The following is an 18,604-nucleotide window of genomic DNA, read 5'->3' on the forward strand; positions in this document are numbered from 1 at the left end:
AGCAGGACAGCGGGCGATTGCAGCTGGCTCCAGCTCTTGATCTGCACTCTGAGAGGTGGAGCCAGCTGTCAGTCAAGCAGACTTTCCAGAGCCTGGAGCAGCTCTGCCACATCAGCCGACAGCAGGGTATAGCCCGCTGTTTGCTGATTCTGGTTCACAGGAGAGCAAAAGTGCACTCCTGTGACTCACAAGTGCAGTATGGAAAAAAGCTTTTGCTACACTTCTCTTTTAACTTGATTAGAAACTGCCACTGTTACGCCAAAAAAGGCAAGAGCAGTAGTATACTTCCTGTCTGTAGGTATGTCTTGTATATGTCAATACAGAGTACATACTTGACTTTTAAGGACTATCAGGATTTTAAACAAACAGGAAGTACAAACACTTGTATGTGGTCCTGTTATTTACCGTATATTTAATTCTGCATGATCTGCAGGTCTTCTGGAAACAGCAAATGTTTGCACTGGCCAAATCTGAAAAAACACTTTAACCAGTTCCCGTCCGCCTTATAGCAGAAATACTGCTACAGGGCGGCACGGGTGCGCAAAATCACGTATATATACACGTGATTTTGCATTTCTGGATAGGGGGCGTGCGCGAGGCGTGCACATTTCCTACCTGCACCGCCATTCGCGGCCGAGGCTGTCAATCACCGGGTCCTGTAAACAACAGTTCCCCTCCCTGTCAGCTTGTGCACACTGCTTTGCATGGCTGTGCAAAGAAGTGTGCTTACAGTTAAGCACAAACACACTGCCACATAGTAAAACACACCCAGCACACAGGTACACCCTTTGATCGCCCCTCATGTTAACCCCTTCCTGCCCAGTGCCATTAGTACAGTGTCAGTGTTTTTTAGCACTGACCACTGTATTGGTGTCACTGGGGATGTCACTGATCACCGCCATTACTAGGAAAAAAAAAGAAAGAAAATTCACCATATATACCGCCATTTGTAAACGCTATAAAACTTTCACAGAAACCGAATAATTTACACGTATTTTTTTTTTTTTTTTTTTTTTTAAGAAAGACATGTAGCAGAATACATTTTGGACTAAATTTATGATGAAATTTGATTTTAATTTTTTTTACTGGACATGTTTAATAGCAAAAAGTAAAAAATATAGTTTTTTTTCTCAAAATTGTCAGCCTTTTTTGCAGTGCAAAAAATAAATGCATAGGAGATCAAATACCACTGAATGAAAGCTCAATTTGTGGGATAAAAAAAGGACGTAAATTTCATTTGGGTGCAGGGTTGCATGACCACACAAGTGTCAGTTAAAGTAACGCAACGTCGTAACTCAAAAAACGGCCTGTCAGGAAGGGGGGTAAATCCTCAGGAGGGCAAGAGGTTGATGACTTGAAGCCCAAGCTTTTTCTTATACATTTTGTTTACATGTAAAAATCAGGGTTTTTTGGTAGAAACTTACTGAGAACCCCTAAACACTAAATATTTTTTAAAGCCCTAGAGAATAAAATGGTGGGTGCTGCAATTTTTTCATGTCACGCGGTATTTGAGCAGCGGTTTTTCAAACAAAATTTTTGGGGAAAATACACTTTTTTGAATTTTAATGCACAAAAACACAATATAATACCCAATTGTTTAGTAAAATTTTAAATATGGTGTTATACTGAGTAAATAGATACCAATCATGTCATGCTTTAAAAATGTACACACGCATGCAAAGGCAACAAAGGACATCAATTTCATTATCTATAGGCGACGCTTTAAAAGCCTGTACAGGTTACCAATTTAGATTTAGTTTTACATAGGGGGTCTGGTGTTAGAATTATTGCCCTCGATCTGATGTTCACGGTGATACCTCACATGTATGGGTTGATCGCTGTTTGCGTGCATGCGGGAATGACGTATGAGTTTGCCTTTTGTGCATGAGCACGGGGGTGCTTGCAATTTTTTTTTTTAATTTACTTATTTACACTGTTGCTTTTGTTTCATTTTGCTTGTTTTTTTAATTACTTTTATTGTTATCACAGGGAATATTATTATTATTATTATACAGGAGTTATATAGCGCCAACAGTTTTTGCAGCACTTTACAAAATGAAGGTAGACATTACAGTTACAATAAATTCGGTACAAGAGGAAACAGAGGGAAACAGAGTTCTGCTACACAGGTGTCTCTTTTTGCCAAGCACCAGTGTTTTGTTTTGTGATAGTTTGGTTATAGATTGGAGTATTGTTATAGTTGTTTTATTTCAGAAAACCAATCTATTTTGGATCTTGTGTGTTTGACTTTTACCTGGTTACTCCTTCCTCATTAATATAACACTTGACCCACAGGTATACTTGCCTACACTCACTTGTCCCACTGCTTGCTCTACAGCAGGGGTATCCAATGTTTTGACTCTCAAGGGCCACTCTGGAAGAAGAGTAACTGTCTTGGGCCACACAAAAAAAACAACAATAAGGCCCCATTCATAATTCACGATTTTGGCAAAACAATCGTGGCAAAATGCACCACCAGTGTTTGGGTGCCACTCACTCTTTATAGCACCTCAATGCAGTGTAGAATAGCGCCGCAATCACAGCAAAATGCATCATGTAAAATGGTTGCCCAAAAGAAGCTCCTACTCCTGCCAAGCCTGAAAAAGTCAGACAGATTATTGGATTTCAACTATGTGCTATGTGTCCAGGCTGTATGTGTACAGTGCAGGGATGGGAGATGGCCAGGCACAGTGTCAGGGGTAAGGGGGGGTGTGAGCAGGGGGCTTTTGGGGTAGGGGCTGAGAGGAAGGGGGGGACACAACTGACTTCTAAATGGGGGGGGTCAGGGGGCGCAGCCCTCCCCGGCACCCCCCTAGAAACGGCCATGCCGTACTTACTAGGCTGGCACAAGTCCTTGTGCCCTCAGAGCTATTGAAAACATTGCATCCCCGGCATCCTTCCAGACATTCCTTGGCCCTGCTTGTCTGTTCCCCATCGCCAGGGTTGCCATGCCAAATGCATGCATAGCCCTCTTGGACCTCATGAGGACCACAGGCTGGACACCCCTGTTCTACAGGATTTGCTTCTGCAGAATGACTTGGTGAGTAACTAGTGTCAGTTAATGTCAGTGAAATAATCTGGAGTTCAACAACCTTGGAGTGACAAACAGCCAAACCCAAAGTTGTTTCTGCATATGAGCTTTTGGGACTGTGACAGTGCAAGAGCCGGCCCAGTTACCATGTGCATCTTCAAGTTAGGTGGAAGTCAATGGATTTGATCCAATTCACCTACATGTGTGTTTCATTACGTGTTCACGAGCAGTGCACATGCAGGGTTTTCTTTTTTGTTTTATTTTGTTTTGTTTTTTTTCTTTAACAGAAATTTATATGAATGAGAATCTATTTCAAAATAAAGTTAAAATAAAGTTCTTAACATGTCTTACATGCTCCTCCCAGGCTCGTTTATCCCTTTCATCAGCTTCCCTTCTCTTTCGCTCTAGATCTTCTTTTAATGCAGCAGCTCTAGCATTGGCTTGGGCCTGCACAAAAAGGTAAAGATTTTATTGGAATTGAGCTGCATTTTTACTAACAACATATGTACAACCTAAATTGAACATAAGAGAAGGTATCATACAGAGTTTATGAAAGGACGGATTCCAAACTTGGAGTGAAGGTGACAGTGCTGCAAATCCACTCACAGCCTGGATTTGCAAAAACCCAATATGCAATAGTCTATGTCATGAACATCTAGCCTCAGACCTTAGAAGCAGATGTATTGGATAGGATAGGAGATTACTTGTTTCAGCATGCGACGTACACAAAATCCCATATCAGAAACAGTGAATCAGTCACAAAAGTGTTCTGGAGAAAACAGGTAAAGTAAAATCACAAGAAGTCTTTAAAAAAAAAAAAAAAAAGGTCACTGAATGTAGATTAAAATATTTTTACAACTTTTTTTTTTGAGGAAAGAAACAAATCTTAGTCTAAACCAAGACAGTTATAAACAAAAAATTAGGGAATAAGTTGAACTTGACTGCCTAAATCACTTGTTAAGCATTCCCATCTAAACCGTAAGTTACTATAGAAAGAGAAATCACCTCAAAACACGAGCTAAAGCCCCCTGGTGGGACAAGCGGTTACAGAAATGGCAAAATAGGCTTGTGTCAGAAAAATATTATCTTTAAATTATCAAAAAGTATAATTAATTATCAAAAGATAAAATTACATATCATATACTTGAAAAAACACAGTGCTCAATACCGTTACCATAAATTACAAAACCAACAACTTAAAAACAATGTCTACATGTAAATTTTAGGTATTCAGAAACTGGTCAGCATAAGTCAGACTGAACTATAGGATATTGCAGGCCTAAGGAAATGGTATATAGCATACAACCTGCTATAAGACTATTGCTTTACACAATCTCAGGGTGTCATCTGATCCACTTCAGCCTTTCTTACTCCACATATTTCCACACCGCACCTGTGGCTTGCTGGGACCCTGAAAGAAATATGTAAATATATATTTCTTTCAGGGTCCCAGCAAGCCACAGGTGCGGTGTGGAAATACGTGGAGTAAGAAAGGCTCCAGTGGATCGGATGACACCGTGAGATTGCTCAAGGCAATAGTCTTATAACAGGACGTATGCTATATTCCATTTCCATAGGCCTGCAATATCCTATAGTTCAGTCTGACTTATGCTGACCAGTTTCTGAATCCCTCACCTGTTGCTTGCTTGCTGCTTCTTTTGCCTGCCGTCTGTCATTGAATTATTATGCTATGCGTGGCATTAATCCTGCTACTTGGCTTAATCACTTTACATCACTAACATGCCAGCTGCTTTATGAATGTGGAGTCATTGACATCTATTGATATGGACTTTGGCGCCTCATGGAGAGATGGTATATTTACATATGACCCCTATTCCATGTAGTGGATCCTCCTGTTAATTCCTCATCAATCAACAACCTGTTATAGGACCATTGCCTTGAGCAATTCCACGGTGTCATCTGATCCACTGGAGTCTCTTACTCCACATATTTCCACCTTAGGTAGTACATATATGGGCGCTGGGGCATTTATACATATATATTTTGCATTCCTGGCTTTTGCTACTATTGAAACATATATATGTGGCTAGTTGTCCGTGCCGGGACCCTGAGAGAAATATATATAACTAAAAACGTCCAGACATTTACATGTTAACATTGTTTTTAAGTTCTTTATTTTGTAATTTATGATAAGGGTATTGAGCCTGTGTTTTTTTCAAGTAAATGATATGTAGTTTTATCTTTTGATAATTATACTTTTTGTTAATATAATATTTTTTCTGACACAAGCCTAGTTTTCCGTTTCAGTAACCGCTTGTCCCACCAAGGGGCTTTAACTCGTGTTTGGGGCGATTTCTCTTTCTATAGTAACTTATGGTTTAGACAGCAACGCTTAACAAGCGATTAGGCGGTCAAGTTCCACTTATTCCCTCATTTTTTGTTTATAGCTGTCTGTGTTTTTAGGATTATTAAAAACCATTCTGAGGGTGGTTAATTTAATTGGCATTTGCCACACAGTGCTCGAATATCCTATATTGAATTCCACTGTCCGTTTAACATGTAATGGCGTTTGTGTTGGGTGATGAAATAGATCAGGAAATTCATGCAGCTTTTCAGAAGGACACACCTCAATCTCTAAGTAGTGAAGAAGAGATTCGGGAGAGATTTCAGGAGCATAGAAAATGATTGATTAAACATCTAAATAGGAAATGGGATGTGTCCTTCTTGGAAACCCACATTGAAGATAAAATAATTCCTAGGGGACTTCGTGATAAGGTCGTTTCAGCAGAACACCTCCATAATGAGAGGTTTCTATCCAAGTGGACGGCACTCTGTATTAATCATGTTGTAGCAGTAATGAGACTAATTGCTGAAGAAGAGAAAATCAAACTAGATGATTTAAATACGTTAATTGAAGAAAGCTCCCAAGGCTTAGAACCATTTAAAGATACAAAGAAATTCCAAAGGAATAATGAACTCCTTAAAAAAGGAAATATAACGGATGCAATGTAATTTAAAATGTACAAAACAATCTAAATTTAGGAGAGAGTTGAAGGACTGGGAAACCGGGGAAATTTTTGATCCAACAATTAGATGTGGACAAAGTGGGTCCAGGAGAGGGGGTCCAAGCTCTATATCAAGATCAGGGGGCGATAGAGCACCTAGTGATACAGATGAAGATTCAAGTCAAAAATCAATAACTTTTTTTTTTTTAGATCCAGAGGGGGTACAATGTGTAGACAAGGGACCCCCAGAAACCCAAGGGAGCGAACAGAACAGGAGAAAGGAAAGGGAAAAATGAAGGACAAATCTATGCAGGATATGAAAACACAAGCCAAGAACCAAAGAAAGGAAAAATATGGAATAGTAGTGAAATACAAACCACCCATAGAAAGGTTATTCATTTGTCTAACTTCCCATTGGCCCGTAGACCTATACGTCTCTTACAGAGGGGAATGACTTTTTCTCCAACTAGTTATATGGATGAATTTACGGTGTTTAAAGACATCACTTTGTTTCTACGTAAGGTATTCCTTCAATCACTTTATGAACAAAGTGACTCAACAATAGTTACAGACTTTCAACTAGATGATGATGACGACAGAGTGATGTTGGATACACTAATTTCTCTGCTGGAGGAAAATTAGGCCATCAATGGATTGGATACCACTTCCAGGAGGAGAACCAACCTTAAAATTGGATCAATGAAAATGCCACCTTTAAGTAAAAATAAATGGTTGAGCATGTTCCTGGAATTGGTACAAATGGAACTGAGAACCATTGACTGGACAATAAGTTACCATGATAATCTCGATCCTGATGAACATAAGGTCCTCCTTGAGGTAAGGGAAATATTTAATAATAAGAAGAGAAGTGATAAAGTGGGAAATGTTGTCTTCCTGAATGAAATATCTTATGTAAAAGAAGTAAGGCGCAGTTGGATGATCAGACGACATATAGGCACCTGGACTTAAACCCTTTCCCTGTACTGGTAGCTAAACTTAATAAACTGGCGATCGCTAGGGAGGTAGCATTACTATCTAACCGTGAATATGAATATCTGAAAGTAAGAGAATACAATATACCTACATTTTATATAATACCGAAGGTACATAAAAGCTTAACTAACCCACCAGGGAGGTCGATAGTCTCCGCAGTAAGAGGACCTCTGGAGAGGGTGGGGAAATACCTTGATCTCCTACTTAAGAACATGGTCAGTCAACTAAAATCACTTGTACAGGACACACGTGATGTCCTTGCTAGGATTGCAGAATTATAAGTGGAGGGAAATTTTTGGTTGATTGGAATTGACGTGGAGTCCCTTTACACTTCTATCCCACACCATAGTGGATTGAAAGCTGTTGAGTTTTTTTTCTTAACGACTTTTTACCCAGAAATGGGCTCACGAAATGAATTTATTTTAGAATTAGTTGAGTTTAGATTAAGTAATAGTTTTTTCCAATTTTTCTGTAGATATTACCAAGAGATACGTGGTACCTCCGTGGGTGCACCATGAGCTCTGGCCTATGTGTGCCTCTGCCTTGGTATGTGGGAGGAACAGGAGGCCTATGTTTCATTGATGTACCTCAGGAACATACATACGTGGCCGAGGTACATCGATGATGTATTTGTCATATGGAAGGGTGAAATTTAAATTTTCATCAATTCATGGGCCTCCTGAACAAAAATTATAGGAACATTCGTTTGACCTACACGTGTGATGAAAGACAGATTTCCTTCCTTGATCTTCTAATAGTGAGGGAGGGAGGACATCTGCTCACTAGCACTTTCCGTACAAAGACGGCAGCAAATACTCTTTTATAGGCTGACAGCAACTATCCTAAATAGCTTAAAAATGGAATACCAGTGGGCCAGTTTCTTTGTATTAAGCAAAACTGTACTAAGATTAGTGACTATAAAAAAAGAGGTACGCAAGTAAAATTCCCATTTCCGGGAACGGGGATATTCACATAGACAGTTACGAAAGGCGAAAAGGAAGGTTGCTAATTATGATAGGGAGAACTTGTTAATTAAAAGGACATCAAAAGAGAAGAAAGCTTTCCCCCGACCCTGTAAGGGTAATTACCTTGTTCGGTTCCCAGTGGGACAAGGTAAGGTATACTCACAAATAGCCCAGGATTAACTAAAATTGTTGGTGATTCTCCCCAAATGGTAGCCAGAAGGGCACAAACCTTGGGGACATTCTGATCCATTCTAAATTTAAGACATCAATGAATGATTGGCTCTACAGAGTATCCTAGTGCCAAGGGAATGTTCCCATGTAAGAAATGTCAGATGTGCCCATTTGTAGAACAGACAAATACCTTTTCTGACTCTGTGGGGGAAAAGTTTCCAAATCAGAGATCTAATAAATTGTTTGACCACTAGGGTAATCTATATGATTACCTGCCCATGTGCAAAAATTTATATTGATAAAACCAAAAGATAATTAAAAACCAGAATTGGCGAACATAGGCGTGAAATTAAAGACAAAGATCCAAAAAGCCTTGAAAAGCCGCTAGCTAAACTTTTCCATAAATATCATGTAGGTAACATGGAGGGAATGACAATAAAGGGTATATATGCACTTAAACTGTCCTAAAGACGAGGTGACTTCAATACAGTCTTGCTCAGAAAGGAAAAATGGTGAATATATAAGTTGAGATTATTGGCCACATTGGGCCTACATATTGAGCTGAATCTCCAGGTATTCCTGGATGAATAAAAGTATATATACATGGTTCAAAGTTTTCTCAATTGGGATATGTAAATATTTAATTTTTAAATAAAACCTGATCTATACATCTTTAAAATGTGAATAATAAGATATTATAGCCCAGGTGCATTGTTATTTATCAACTACAGTTGCAAGAGAAAGTATGTGAACCCCTTGGGATTATGTGGAGTTTTGCATGAATTGGGCATAAAATGTGCTCTGAACATCATCTAAGTCACAACAATAGAAGAACACAGTCTGCTGAACATAATACTACACAAACATTAGATGTTGCCATGGTTTAATTGCACATAACATGTAAACATTCACAGTGCAGGGAGGAAAAAGTATGTGAACCTTTGAACTTAACTGGTTGACCCTCCTTTGGCAGCAATAACCTCAACCAAACGTTTCCTGTAGTTGCAGATCAGACCTGCACAACGATCTGCAGTAATTTTGGACCACTCCTCTTCACAAAACTGTTTCAGTGTAGCAATATTCCTGGGATATCTGGTGTGAATCGCTCTCTTAAGGTCATGCCACAGCATTTCAATCGGGTTGAGGTCAGGACTCTGACTGGGCCACTCCAGAAGGCGTATTCTGTGCTGTTGCAGCCATTGTTTTGTTGAATTACTTGTATGCTTTGGGTCATTGTCCTGTTGCATCACCCATCCTCTGCGGAGCTTCAGTTGGCGGACAGATGGTCGTACGTTTTCCTGCAAAATGTCTTGATAAACTCTGGAATTCATTTTCCCATCAATGACAACAATCCGTCCAGGCCCTGAGGCAGCAAAGCAGCCCCAAACCATGATGCTCCCTCCGCCATGTTTTACAGTGGGGATGAGGTTTTGATGTTGGTGTGCTGTGCCTTTTTTTTCTCCACACATAGTGTTGTGTGTTCTTCCCAAACAACTCAATCTTGGTTTCATCTGTCCACAGTATATTTTGCCAGTAGTGCTGTGGAACATCCAGGTGCTCTTTTGCAAACTTCAAACGTGCTGCAATATTCTTTTTGGACAGCAATGGCTTCCTCCGTGGTGTCCTCCCATGTACTCCATTCTTGTTTAATGGTTTCCTTATTGTAGATGTGTCAACAAAAATGTTAGCATGTGCCAGAGATTTCTGTAGGTCTTTAGCTGACACTCTGGGATTCTTCTTTACCTCATGCAGAATTCTGCGCTGTGCTCTTGCAGTCATTTTTACAGGACGACCACGCCTAGGGAGAGCAGCAACAGTGCTAAACTTTCTCCATTTGTAGACAGTCTGTCTTACCATGGATACATGAACATCAAGGCTTTTGGAGATACTTTTGTAACCCTTTCCAGCTTCATGCAAGTCAACAATTCTTGATCGTAGGTCTTCTGAGAGCTCTTTTCTGCGAGGCATGGTTCACATCAGACAGTGCTTCTTGAAACCAGTAAACCCAAAACAGGTGTGTGTTTTTTAAGGGCAGCACAGCTGTCAGCAACACATCCAATATCATCACACTGATTGGAGTCAAGGTTGGCTCACTCCTGGCTCCAATTAGCTCTGGGAGAAGTCATTAAGCTAGGGCCTCACAGACTTTTTCCTCCCTGCACTGTGAATGTTTACAAGTTATGTGCAATTAAACCATGGCAACATCTAATGTTTGTGTAGTATTATGTTCAGCAGACTGTGTTCTTCTATTGTTGTGACTTAGATCACGTTCAGAGCACATTTTATGCCCAATTCATGCAAAACTCCACATAATCCCAAGGAGTTCACATACTTTTTCTTGCAACTGTATCTTTGATTGAAATTGTGTAACTGACAGTAGGATTCAGTATTAAGTCAGGAAGGAATTAGACAATGTCCTATTTAAGAGATCTCAACATGCAGAACTGGCTTTGATAGGTTACCTTATATAAATAGCTTTTGTGTGGACCACACGTTGTCCTGACAAAGCTACGCTTGAACGTAAGTGAAACGTGTTGACATCACAGAGAGTCACGTGACGTTATACTTCCACGCCTCCACACATGGATACCTTAGTGGAGGACGATGAGGAGTAAGGATGACAGGCAGGCTTATGCCACAACACAGGAACAGAGTGCAGTAACTAGATTGGTTGAAGAGGGGAAACCCAAAGGGTGCCCAAGTGCGGTAAGATCCTGCATTGATACTGTTATGACTGTAGATGAGACGGAGCAACTATTTTTGGATATACAATTAGGCCCATATATATTTGGACACAGGCACAATTTTCATACTCTTGGCTCTGTATGCCACCACAATAAATTAAAAGGAAACAATCCAAATGAATTTGAAGTGCAGACTTTCAGCTTTAATTCAAGGGGTTGATCAAATATCAAGTACAAATTTTAGGAACCATTTTTATACACAGTCCCTCCATTTTCAGGGGCTCAAATGTAATTGGACAAATGAATATAATCATATATAAAATGTTCATTTGTAATATTTTGTTGAGAATCCTTTACTGGCAATGACTACCTGAAGTCTGGAACCCATGGATATTACCAAAGACTGGGTTTCCTCCTTTCTGATGCTTTGCCAGGCCCTAACTGGTTTTTCTATTCTTCAGGCTTATGAATGTTTTACACATTGTGGTGAACTCTCTGTATTTTCTCTCGTGAAGTCTTCCCTTGATTGTAGACTTTGACAATGATACGTCCCCCTCCTGTAGAGTGCCCTTCACTTGTCTGGATGCTGTGAATGGGCCATTTTTTTATTTTTTTACCATAGAGAGGATCCTGTGATCATCCACCACTGTTGTCTTCCATGGATGTCCATGCCTTTTTATGTTGCTGAGCTCACCAGTGCGTTCTTCTTTCCTTAGAATGTACCAAACTGTTAATTTGGCCACTCCTAATGTTGCTGCTATCTTTCTGATGGATTTGTTTCATTTTTGAAGCCTTACAATGGCCTGTTTCACTTGCATGGACAGCTCCGTTGAACGCATGACGTAGGTTCACAGCAATAGATTCCAAATGCAAATACCACACTTCGAATCAACTCCAGACCTTTTACCTGCTTAATGATGAAGAAAGAATGAAGGAGTAGCCCCTACCTGGCCATGAAACAGCTTTTGATTCAATTGTTCAATTAATTTGGTCCCTTGAAAAAGGGGGGATGGCTACTCCTAAGAGCTGTAATTCCTAAACCCTTCCTCCAATTTGGATGTACATACCCTCAAATTAAACCTGAGAGTGTGGACTTTTAGCCCATATCCATTATATACCTATAGCTTGAATATGTTTTGGTAAATACCTGGAAAAAAATAAAATTGTGCCTGCGTCCAAATATATATGGACCTAACTGTAGCTATTGCTGTTGCACACCAGGGACACGGTTAGTCCCGCTCCCCAGGTGGTCTTCTACATAAAGATTGAGCCTTGGTGTCGATGTGACTGATAGAATGTATGCTATATACCATCTTTATACGCCCGCAATATCCTATAGTTCAGTCTGACTTGGCATTAATCCTGCTACTTTCATGACTTTTCATCACTAACATGCCAGCTGCTTTTTGAATGTGGAATCATTGACATCTATTGATATGGACTTTGGAGCTTAATGGAGAGATGGTATATTTACTTATGACCCCTAATCCATGTAGCGGATCCTCCTGTTAATTCCTCATCAATCACCAACCTGTTATAGGACTATTGTCTTGAGCAATGACCCAGTGTCATCCGATCCACTGGAGCCTCTTACTCCACATATTTCCACCTTAGGTAGTACATATATGAGCCCTGGGGCATTTATACATATATATTTTGCATTCCTGGCTTTTGTTACTATTGAGACATACATATATGCTGGGACCCTGAGAGAAATATATACAACTAAAGACGTCCATACATTTACATGTTGGCATTGTTTTTAAGTTGTTTGTTTTGCAATTTATGGTAAGGGTATTGAGCACTGTGTTTTTTCAAGTATACAATATGTAATTTTATCTTTTGATAATTATACTTTTTGCTAATTTAATTAAAGATAATATTTTTTCTGACACAAGCCTAGTTTGCCGTTTCAGTAACTGCTTGTCCCACCAGGGGGCTTTACCTCGTGTTTGTGGCATTTTCTCTTTCCATTAGTCTAAACCAAACCTATTTTATACCTGGGCAGTTTTTCCACCTAAAATGATCATAAAATATTACCTGTGACTACTCCCCAGGATGTCTGCTAGCACCTAAACATACCCACGGTGGCACACCAGACAAACAAGTTCTGTGTTAGGTAGAGCCACTCATTGGCTGGCTCTGACTGGACATCACACTTTACCAAAGACCATTTGGATGCCAGCAGTTGGAAGAATCCCAGTGATACTGACATTTATATATTAAGTAGCTTTCATCAGCTTAGGCCTTAAGATCAAGAGGGGAGATAAAGAAGTTAGCTTTCTGTTAAGTCCATTTTTAAAAGAGGCTCAAAATTTCCTATCCTAGGGAAAGGGTAGCTGAAATTATTACCATTAGCATGTGTAATGCAGCTACTCAACAACATTGTTAACTGGTATAACTATACTAAGCTAAGATTACCATGGCTTCTATGGGTTCATGTTCTATTCTAGTTGTTAGTAATACCTTTACCGATGTATTTAGCAGGGCAGTAAAAAGAGCGATTTTGTGCAGCAGACCATACAAATCAGTCAGAATTCATATATGGTTTCTATATAAGTAACCAATAGCAGTCTGGCTATTGGACACCAAATATATAGTAAATGGTGACCAACAGAGAATAGGTGCAGGAACTCAACCAAACCCCCCCCCCCCTCCCCAATGAAGAAGAGATGCAGAGAATGAAAGGGTCAGAATTTTATAATGCAGAGAGTGCAGGGGTCACAAGTAAGTAATGCAGAGTGTGCTGGGGTCACGAGTAAGTAATGCCCAGGGCACAGTATAGAACGCAGACAAAAATTATCCCCTCCAGCCTGTACAAACACCTCTCCCCAAACCAATATCGACTGCAGTTTAGATTATAACCAGCAGCCCCAATCCCCCTCCACTTCCAGTAAAGATTCCCCCCCCAGTCCTAAGGCCTTGTTCACATGGGGAGATTTTATCTGTGTCCTGTGCAAGGCCGTGTTTACCCACACAGGGATGCACAGGTGTTCCATGCATTCCCATGTAGCCATTCCTATTGATGTCTGCACAGATACAGCCGCTGTGTCCCAATATAACATCCATGTGGGTGTGGGTGCATGTCCTTCAACTCATCCTGGGTGCTTCGGGGCTGTATACTTGCATCGATGTTACATTGGGAGCAGTGGCTGCATATGTTCAGCCCCTCTGTCTCAATAAATAACAATGGGACTGCGGGCATGGAGATTCACAGAACACCTGCACTTGCTGGTAAAACATCACCCTACATGGGGCACAGATGTAATCGCCCTGTGTGAATTTCCAAGTCCACCCTTCTGTAGAAACCATTCCCTTCCAGCCTCCTGTAAAATAATGTTTTTCACCCAGCTTTCTTCTAGATCTAGAAGAAACAGCTGAGTCACATGCATTAGGTCACATTGCAAAGTCTTACTATGCATAAGGCTATATCTTACTCCCCTGCTCTTCTACTGTGTCTTTCATTAGAAGTACTGCATTCATTATTCTCAGAATGTAGCTGTGCAGACTAGATGAGATAAAAGAGAGAAGGGCACCTACAGAATGCTTAGCCTGTTCCCACAAGCTGCCTGTTGGTGGGCAGAACTTGAGCAAGAGGAGGGTGATGTCAGATCACTCTGCCTCTCCTGCTCCCACCTGCTGAAGCCAGTCATGTGCAGACCACACTTTGTGACACTAGGCGTTCAAAAGAAACTCTGGGCAAGCCAGAACCTGCTGGATTAAAAGTACCACTCCTTCACCTCCCCCACCTCTCTGCTGTTATCGGGATATGCAGGACAAGGAGGGTTCTGTGTGTGCCGCCGGGAGAGCAGTGCTGTCACTTGGAGACACAGGAACTAGGTTCCCATGTTTACAAGTGACAGCAGTAAGCATCAAGCACAGAGCTGGTGCCAGAGGTGGCAGAACACTGTGCAGCCACATTCCAACACAAAAAAAGCCCTGGTGACCAATACACTGGAAAGGTCAATGAGTAAAAAAGAAGTTCCATATGGTTTTCTTACAACCTGGTATCAAGTTTTACTACTGCTACAGTTTAATTTCATAACTGGATCTCGAATGCCTGACTATTGTCTGTGCCACAAGTATGCTTAGCCCCAGCTGCACCACAACTATGCTTGACCCATCTGCCTCCCCCGCTGCTTACTGTCCAGGCTTTGCATCTAGAGAGTAAGGGTACATGGTGTGTGTTGTGGTGAAGGCAATACTGATGTGTCGATCCCGGCACATTGCACTGTTTTGAGTGTGCACGGTGTGCGCTGTGCTCATCAGCACACATCGCCGACACACCACCAAAATGCAATGTTATTGGAATGAATTTGCTAAACCCTCTGGCAATTCAAATATTATAGTCAAAAAGTTACTAAACAATAAACATATAAATACAAATAGAATCCAGTTGTTTTGTATTACTGTTAGGATTAGTGTTATGTGATAACTACTATGTCTATGGATTGTATAACTGAAATAATTTTCAAAATGAAACCCCTTACTAAAAGAAACAATTCTGATAGAATACCTTTAAGGCTTCAATTTTTTTCCTTCTCAGCTCAGCTTCCTCGCTGTTGCCTTTGCTGCTTGGTTGTCCTTCATCTCCCTGCCAGATCAAAAATAAACATGGTGAAGGACATTTCTAAAATTTTAGCCAGTCATCAAACATGCATTCTACATCCAGAGCTTAAAATACATGGAAAATGTAAAAAAACAAAATTCACAGAACTGTGTATTATGAGAAAGCTTTCTTATTATTACATGACAGTTGCACCTCTTTATATAAAGGTTGCTATTAACCAATATTTTTGAGTATGTTAGATTTGGGAGCATATGTATTCCAAGTAACATTTAATTGGGTCCATTTGTTTATAATGTTAAAGTGTATCTCTACGTTTGCCACCAAATTGAGATACATGTTCTCATTCACATAGCATAAAGTAAAGTGGAACTTTAGTCAGAAAACTAAGTCCTGCTAGAACCCTTCAGACTGGCTCCTTTGCAGGTATAACCTGTACGGTTTAAAATCCAGTAATGTACTGTCTCACCCTGCTCTGCACATGCTTAGTTGTTCTCTGTTCAGTTGATATCGTTGAGGATGGGGAAAGAAAGCAACATGAATGACAGAACACAGATTAGGTAAGGAGAATCAAAAAGAGGGAGAGGTGACCAGACACTCTGCTGCCAGGGAGACACAGGCCATAGATTATGCAAGTTTAGGCAAGGAGTTAGGCAGGCCATAGATTAAGATTTTTTTTTTCCTTGCACCATGAGTGGCTTGATTAACTCCCACAGTGCTATTGTGTTCTACCATCGGGGAGCCTTCCCTGCCGAAAGAATACCACAATTCGTTTCGACAGCACTAATCGTTTGGGTAAAATCCCGACAGGCTGGTTGTACACAAGTCAATAGATAGAGTGCCCATACATGGATTGAAATTTAAGTATGGTCGGATGATGTGTTATATTCGCTTTCCTTTCTCTCTCACGGGCAGCCTGTGAACTTCAACCCTGTAAAACTTCTGTCAGCCACCTATCTTGTGAGCCAAGACATAAAAAAAAGGCTGGAAAGAAACATTTTAATTGAAGAAAGTGACATCATTTTTGAGACCAAGGAGAGGGGTAGAGTTTACAAATAGGAAGTGACAGCTTGGAGCTTCAACAAAACGGGGGCCTTCAAGAAAAAGGAACAATGCTGGAGGCAATATACTGAAGGCATAATGGGCAGCACAGTGGATAAGTGGTTAGCACTTCTGCCTAGCAGCATTGGGGGTTGTTGGTTCGAATTCCAATCACAGCACTACCTGCCTGAAGTTTGCATATTCTCCCTGTGCGAGTTTCCTCCGGATACTTCAGTTTCCTCGCACACTCCAAAGACATGCTGATAGAATAATTGGCTTCTGTATAGCAAAACTGGCTCTAGTATGTGTATGAATGTGCGTTAGGGACCCAAGACTGTTAGCTCCTTGAGGGCAGGGACTGCTGTGAATGTATAATATAGATGTAAATTGACATTGCTCTAAGAATACCTGTAATAAATAAATACACTAAATTGTGGCAGCATAATGATTAATGTGGAATGTATGTACTTTTGATAAAGAACACTAATTGTTATCAAACTGTTATGGGTAAAGTTCAGCTTTAACAACAATGTAAAAAATGTGCTGTCTATCTCTTTACTTGCTTATAAATCTTACCAGGCTTTCCATTTTCAAGTAATGTTAATGAGGGAGCCGTGGAATTAGTTTACTAGAATTAACCCCATCTGTTCCATGGTAGCATATTTCATTATCAGTTTTAAGCTAGATTTGCACACTGTCTGCCCCAATAAAGGGTTAATGATCTCAAGGCTTGGATGGTACATTGTATGTAAATGCACTTTCCTTCAGTTTGCCCCTCTAGCTGCATTTTGAAATTGTTCAGAATAGCTTGCAAGCTACCTAAAAAGTCATATGTATAATCCTGCACCAAAGCAACAACTAGAAAGATAATAAATATATATGTTTTGTTATTATTTTTAGGTATGCGGTGTGAACAGGAACACATAGTAGGGGTTCCTCAAATATGACCACCAAAGTGGAAAAAGCCTTTACACACTAGCTACAATGAATGCAAAATACAGGAACTAATGGCAAGTGACCTACATGTATACAGTGACAGAAAACACATTAATTAAAATACCATTTGTTGACATTAAATTTTTAAAGCGTATATCAGGAAGAGAGATTTAGTTTTTTTCAAACAAAACTGAATTTTAGGGCTAATATGTTACATTCCACCAATGAAGCATGGATACAAATATCCAAAATGAAGTTGATCTTCTCTATACTGTATGAGTATACCTTCACATAAAGAGCTATTATGTCATGTTAAACCCAACAGCAGAAACAACCATTATGTTTTATTATAACATCAGCTGCCTCAAAAACACATAGCACCATGTTACACAGGGCCTAGTTGGGCATTGTATTTAAATCAGAGAGTCTATTTAAAAAGGAGATGTATAGCCAAAGCGATTTTGGCTATACTTCTAAAGCCCACTGTCGGCTGACGTTACTCAGTTGGTCCAGGCTTGGGAAAGATCAAGACTTTACAGTCAGGATTCACACAGATGCTTGGACCAGCAGTCACACTTACCTGCTCTGTGCAGTATTTAGCACTAAGCAGCCCGATCCTTCTTTTCTTGGGCCCTCCGCTGGCATTCCTCCGGGCTTCTCCCCTCTGTTGAGTGCCCACCATAGCAAACCATGTGCTATGGAGGCCCTCATGCACACTTGTTCATGAGCTGCCTCTGTGTCCTCACTGGCCGTGACTGACAGCAACGGGAGCCAATGGCTCCCGCTGCGGTCTCTGAGCCTATGAGGAGGGAGAGAGCCGAGAGAGCCACTGCTCTCGTGCACGGTACTTGAGCAAGATTGGGCTCAGGTAAGTATAAGCGTGCGCTTGCAGAGGGAGGGGGGGGATGGGGAAGGGGGGGCTGCACTCAGAAGAATGCATTAAGGTAAAAAAAAAAAAAACTTTAAATTTTAAAATTTCTTTTGTAAAGTTTTCAGGTTACCATTCAGGAACATTTCTTGCAAATTACTTGCCAGGCACAAGTTGCAGATCAAAATACTGCAGCATACTGTCACCTTGTCAGATAAGGATTTAGCCTGTGTAGCAGAGACAAGCTAGCCATACATGCAAAAACTTTGTCCTCCACACTAAAAAGCATGGATGAAGAAATATCTCCTGCCAGTTGCTGTATACTTGAACAGTATCTGCATGTAGTTTGACGTATTCACTGTTCGGCCAACATTATTCCATC

General features: G+C 40.5%; 1 protein-coding gene across 5 annotated transcripts in view; it reads right to left on the bottom strand.

The window, feature by feature from the left end:
- Window positions 1-18,604, bottom strand: part of NEK1 (NIMA related kinase 1) — a 220,246-nt gene that overhangs the window by 103,532 nt on the left and 98,110 nt on the right. For 3 of the 5 annotated variants that reach the window (XM_089684019.1, XM_089684020.1, XM_089684018.1), the window contains 2 exons: window positions 15,327-15,404; window positions 3,383-3,478 (listed from right to left, as the gene is read on the bottom strand). In XM_089684019.1, the coding sequence (XP_089540145.1) occupies window positions 3,383-3,478; window positions 15,327-15,404 (174 nt within the window). The remainder of the gene's footprint in view (window positions 1-3,382; window positions 3,479-15,326; window positions 15,405-18,604) is intronic. The other 2 variants (XM_089684022.1, XM_089684021.1) reach the window with 1 other exon arrangement.

The sequence above is a fragment of the Staurois parvus genome, unplaced genomic scaffold, assembly GCF_062004578.1.
Source record: "Staurois parvus isolate SC_StPar_1 unplaced genomic scaffold, SC_StPar_1.0 ptg000334l, whole genome shotgun sequence".
In the NCBI taxonomy this organism is placed as follows: domain Eukaryota; kingdom Metazoa; phylum Chordata; class Amphibia; order Anura; family Ranidae; genus Staurois; species Staurois parvus.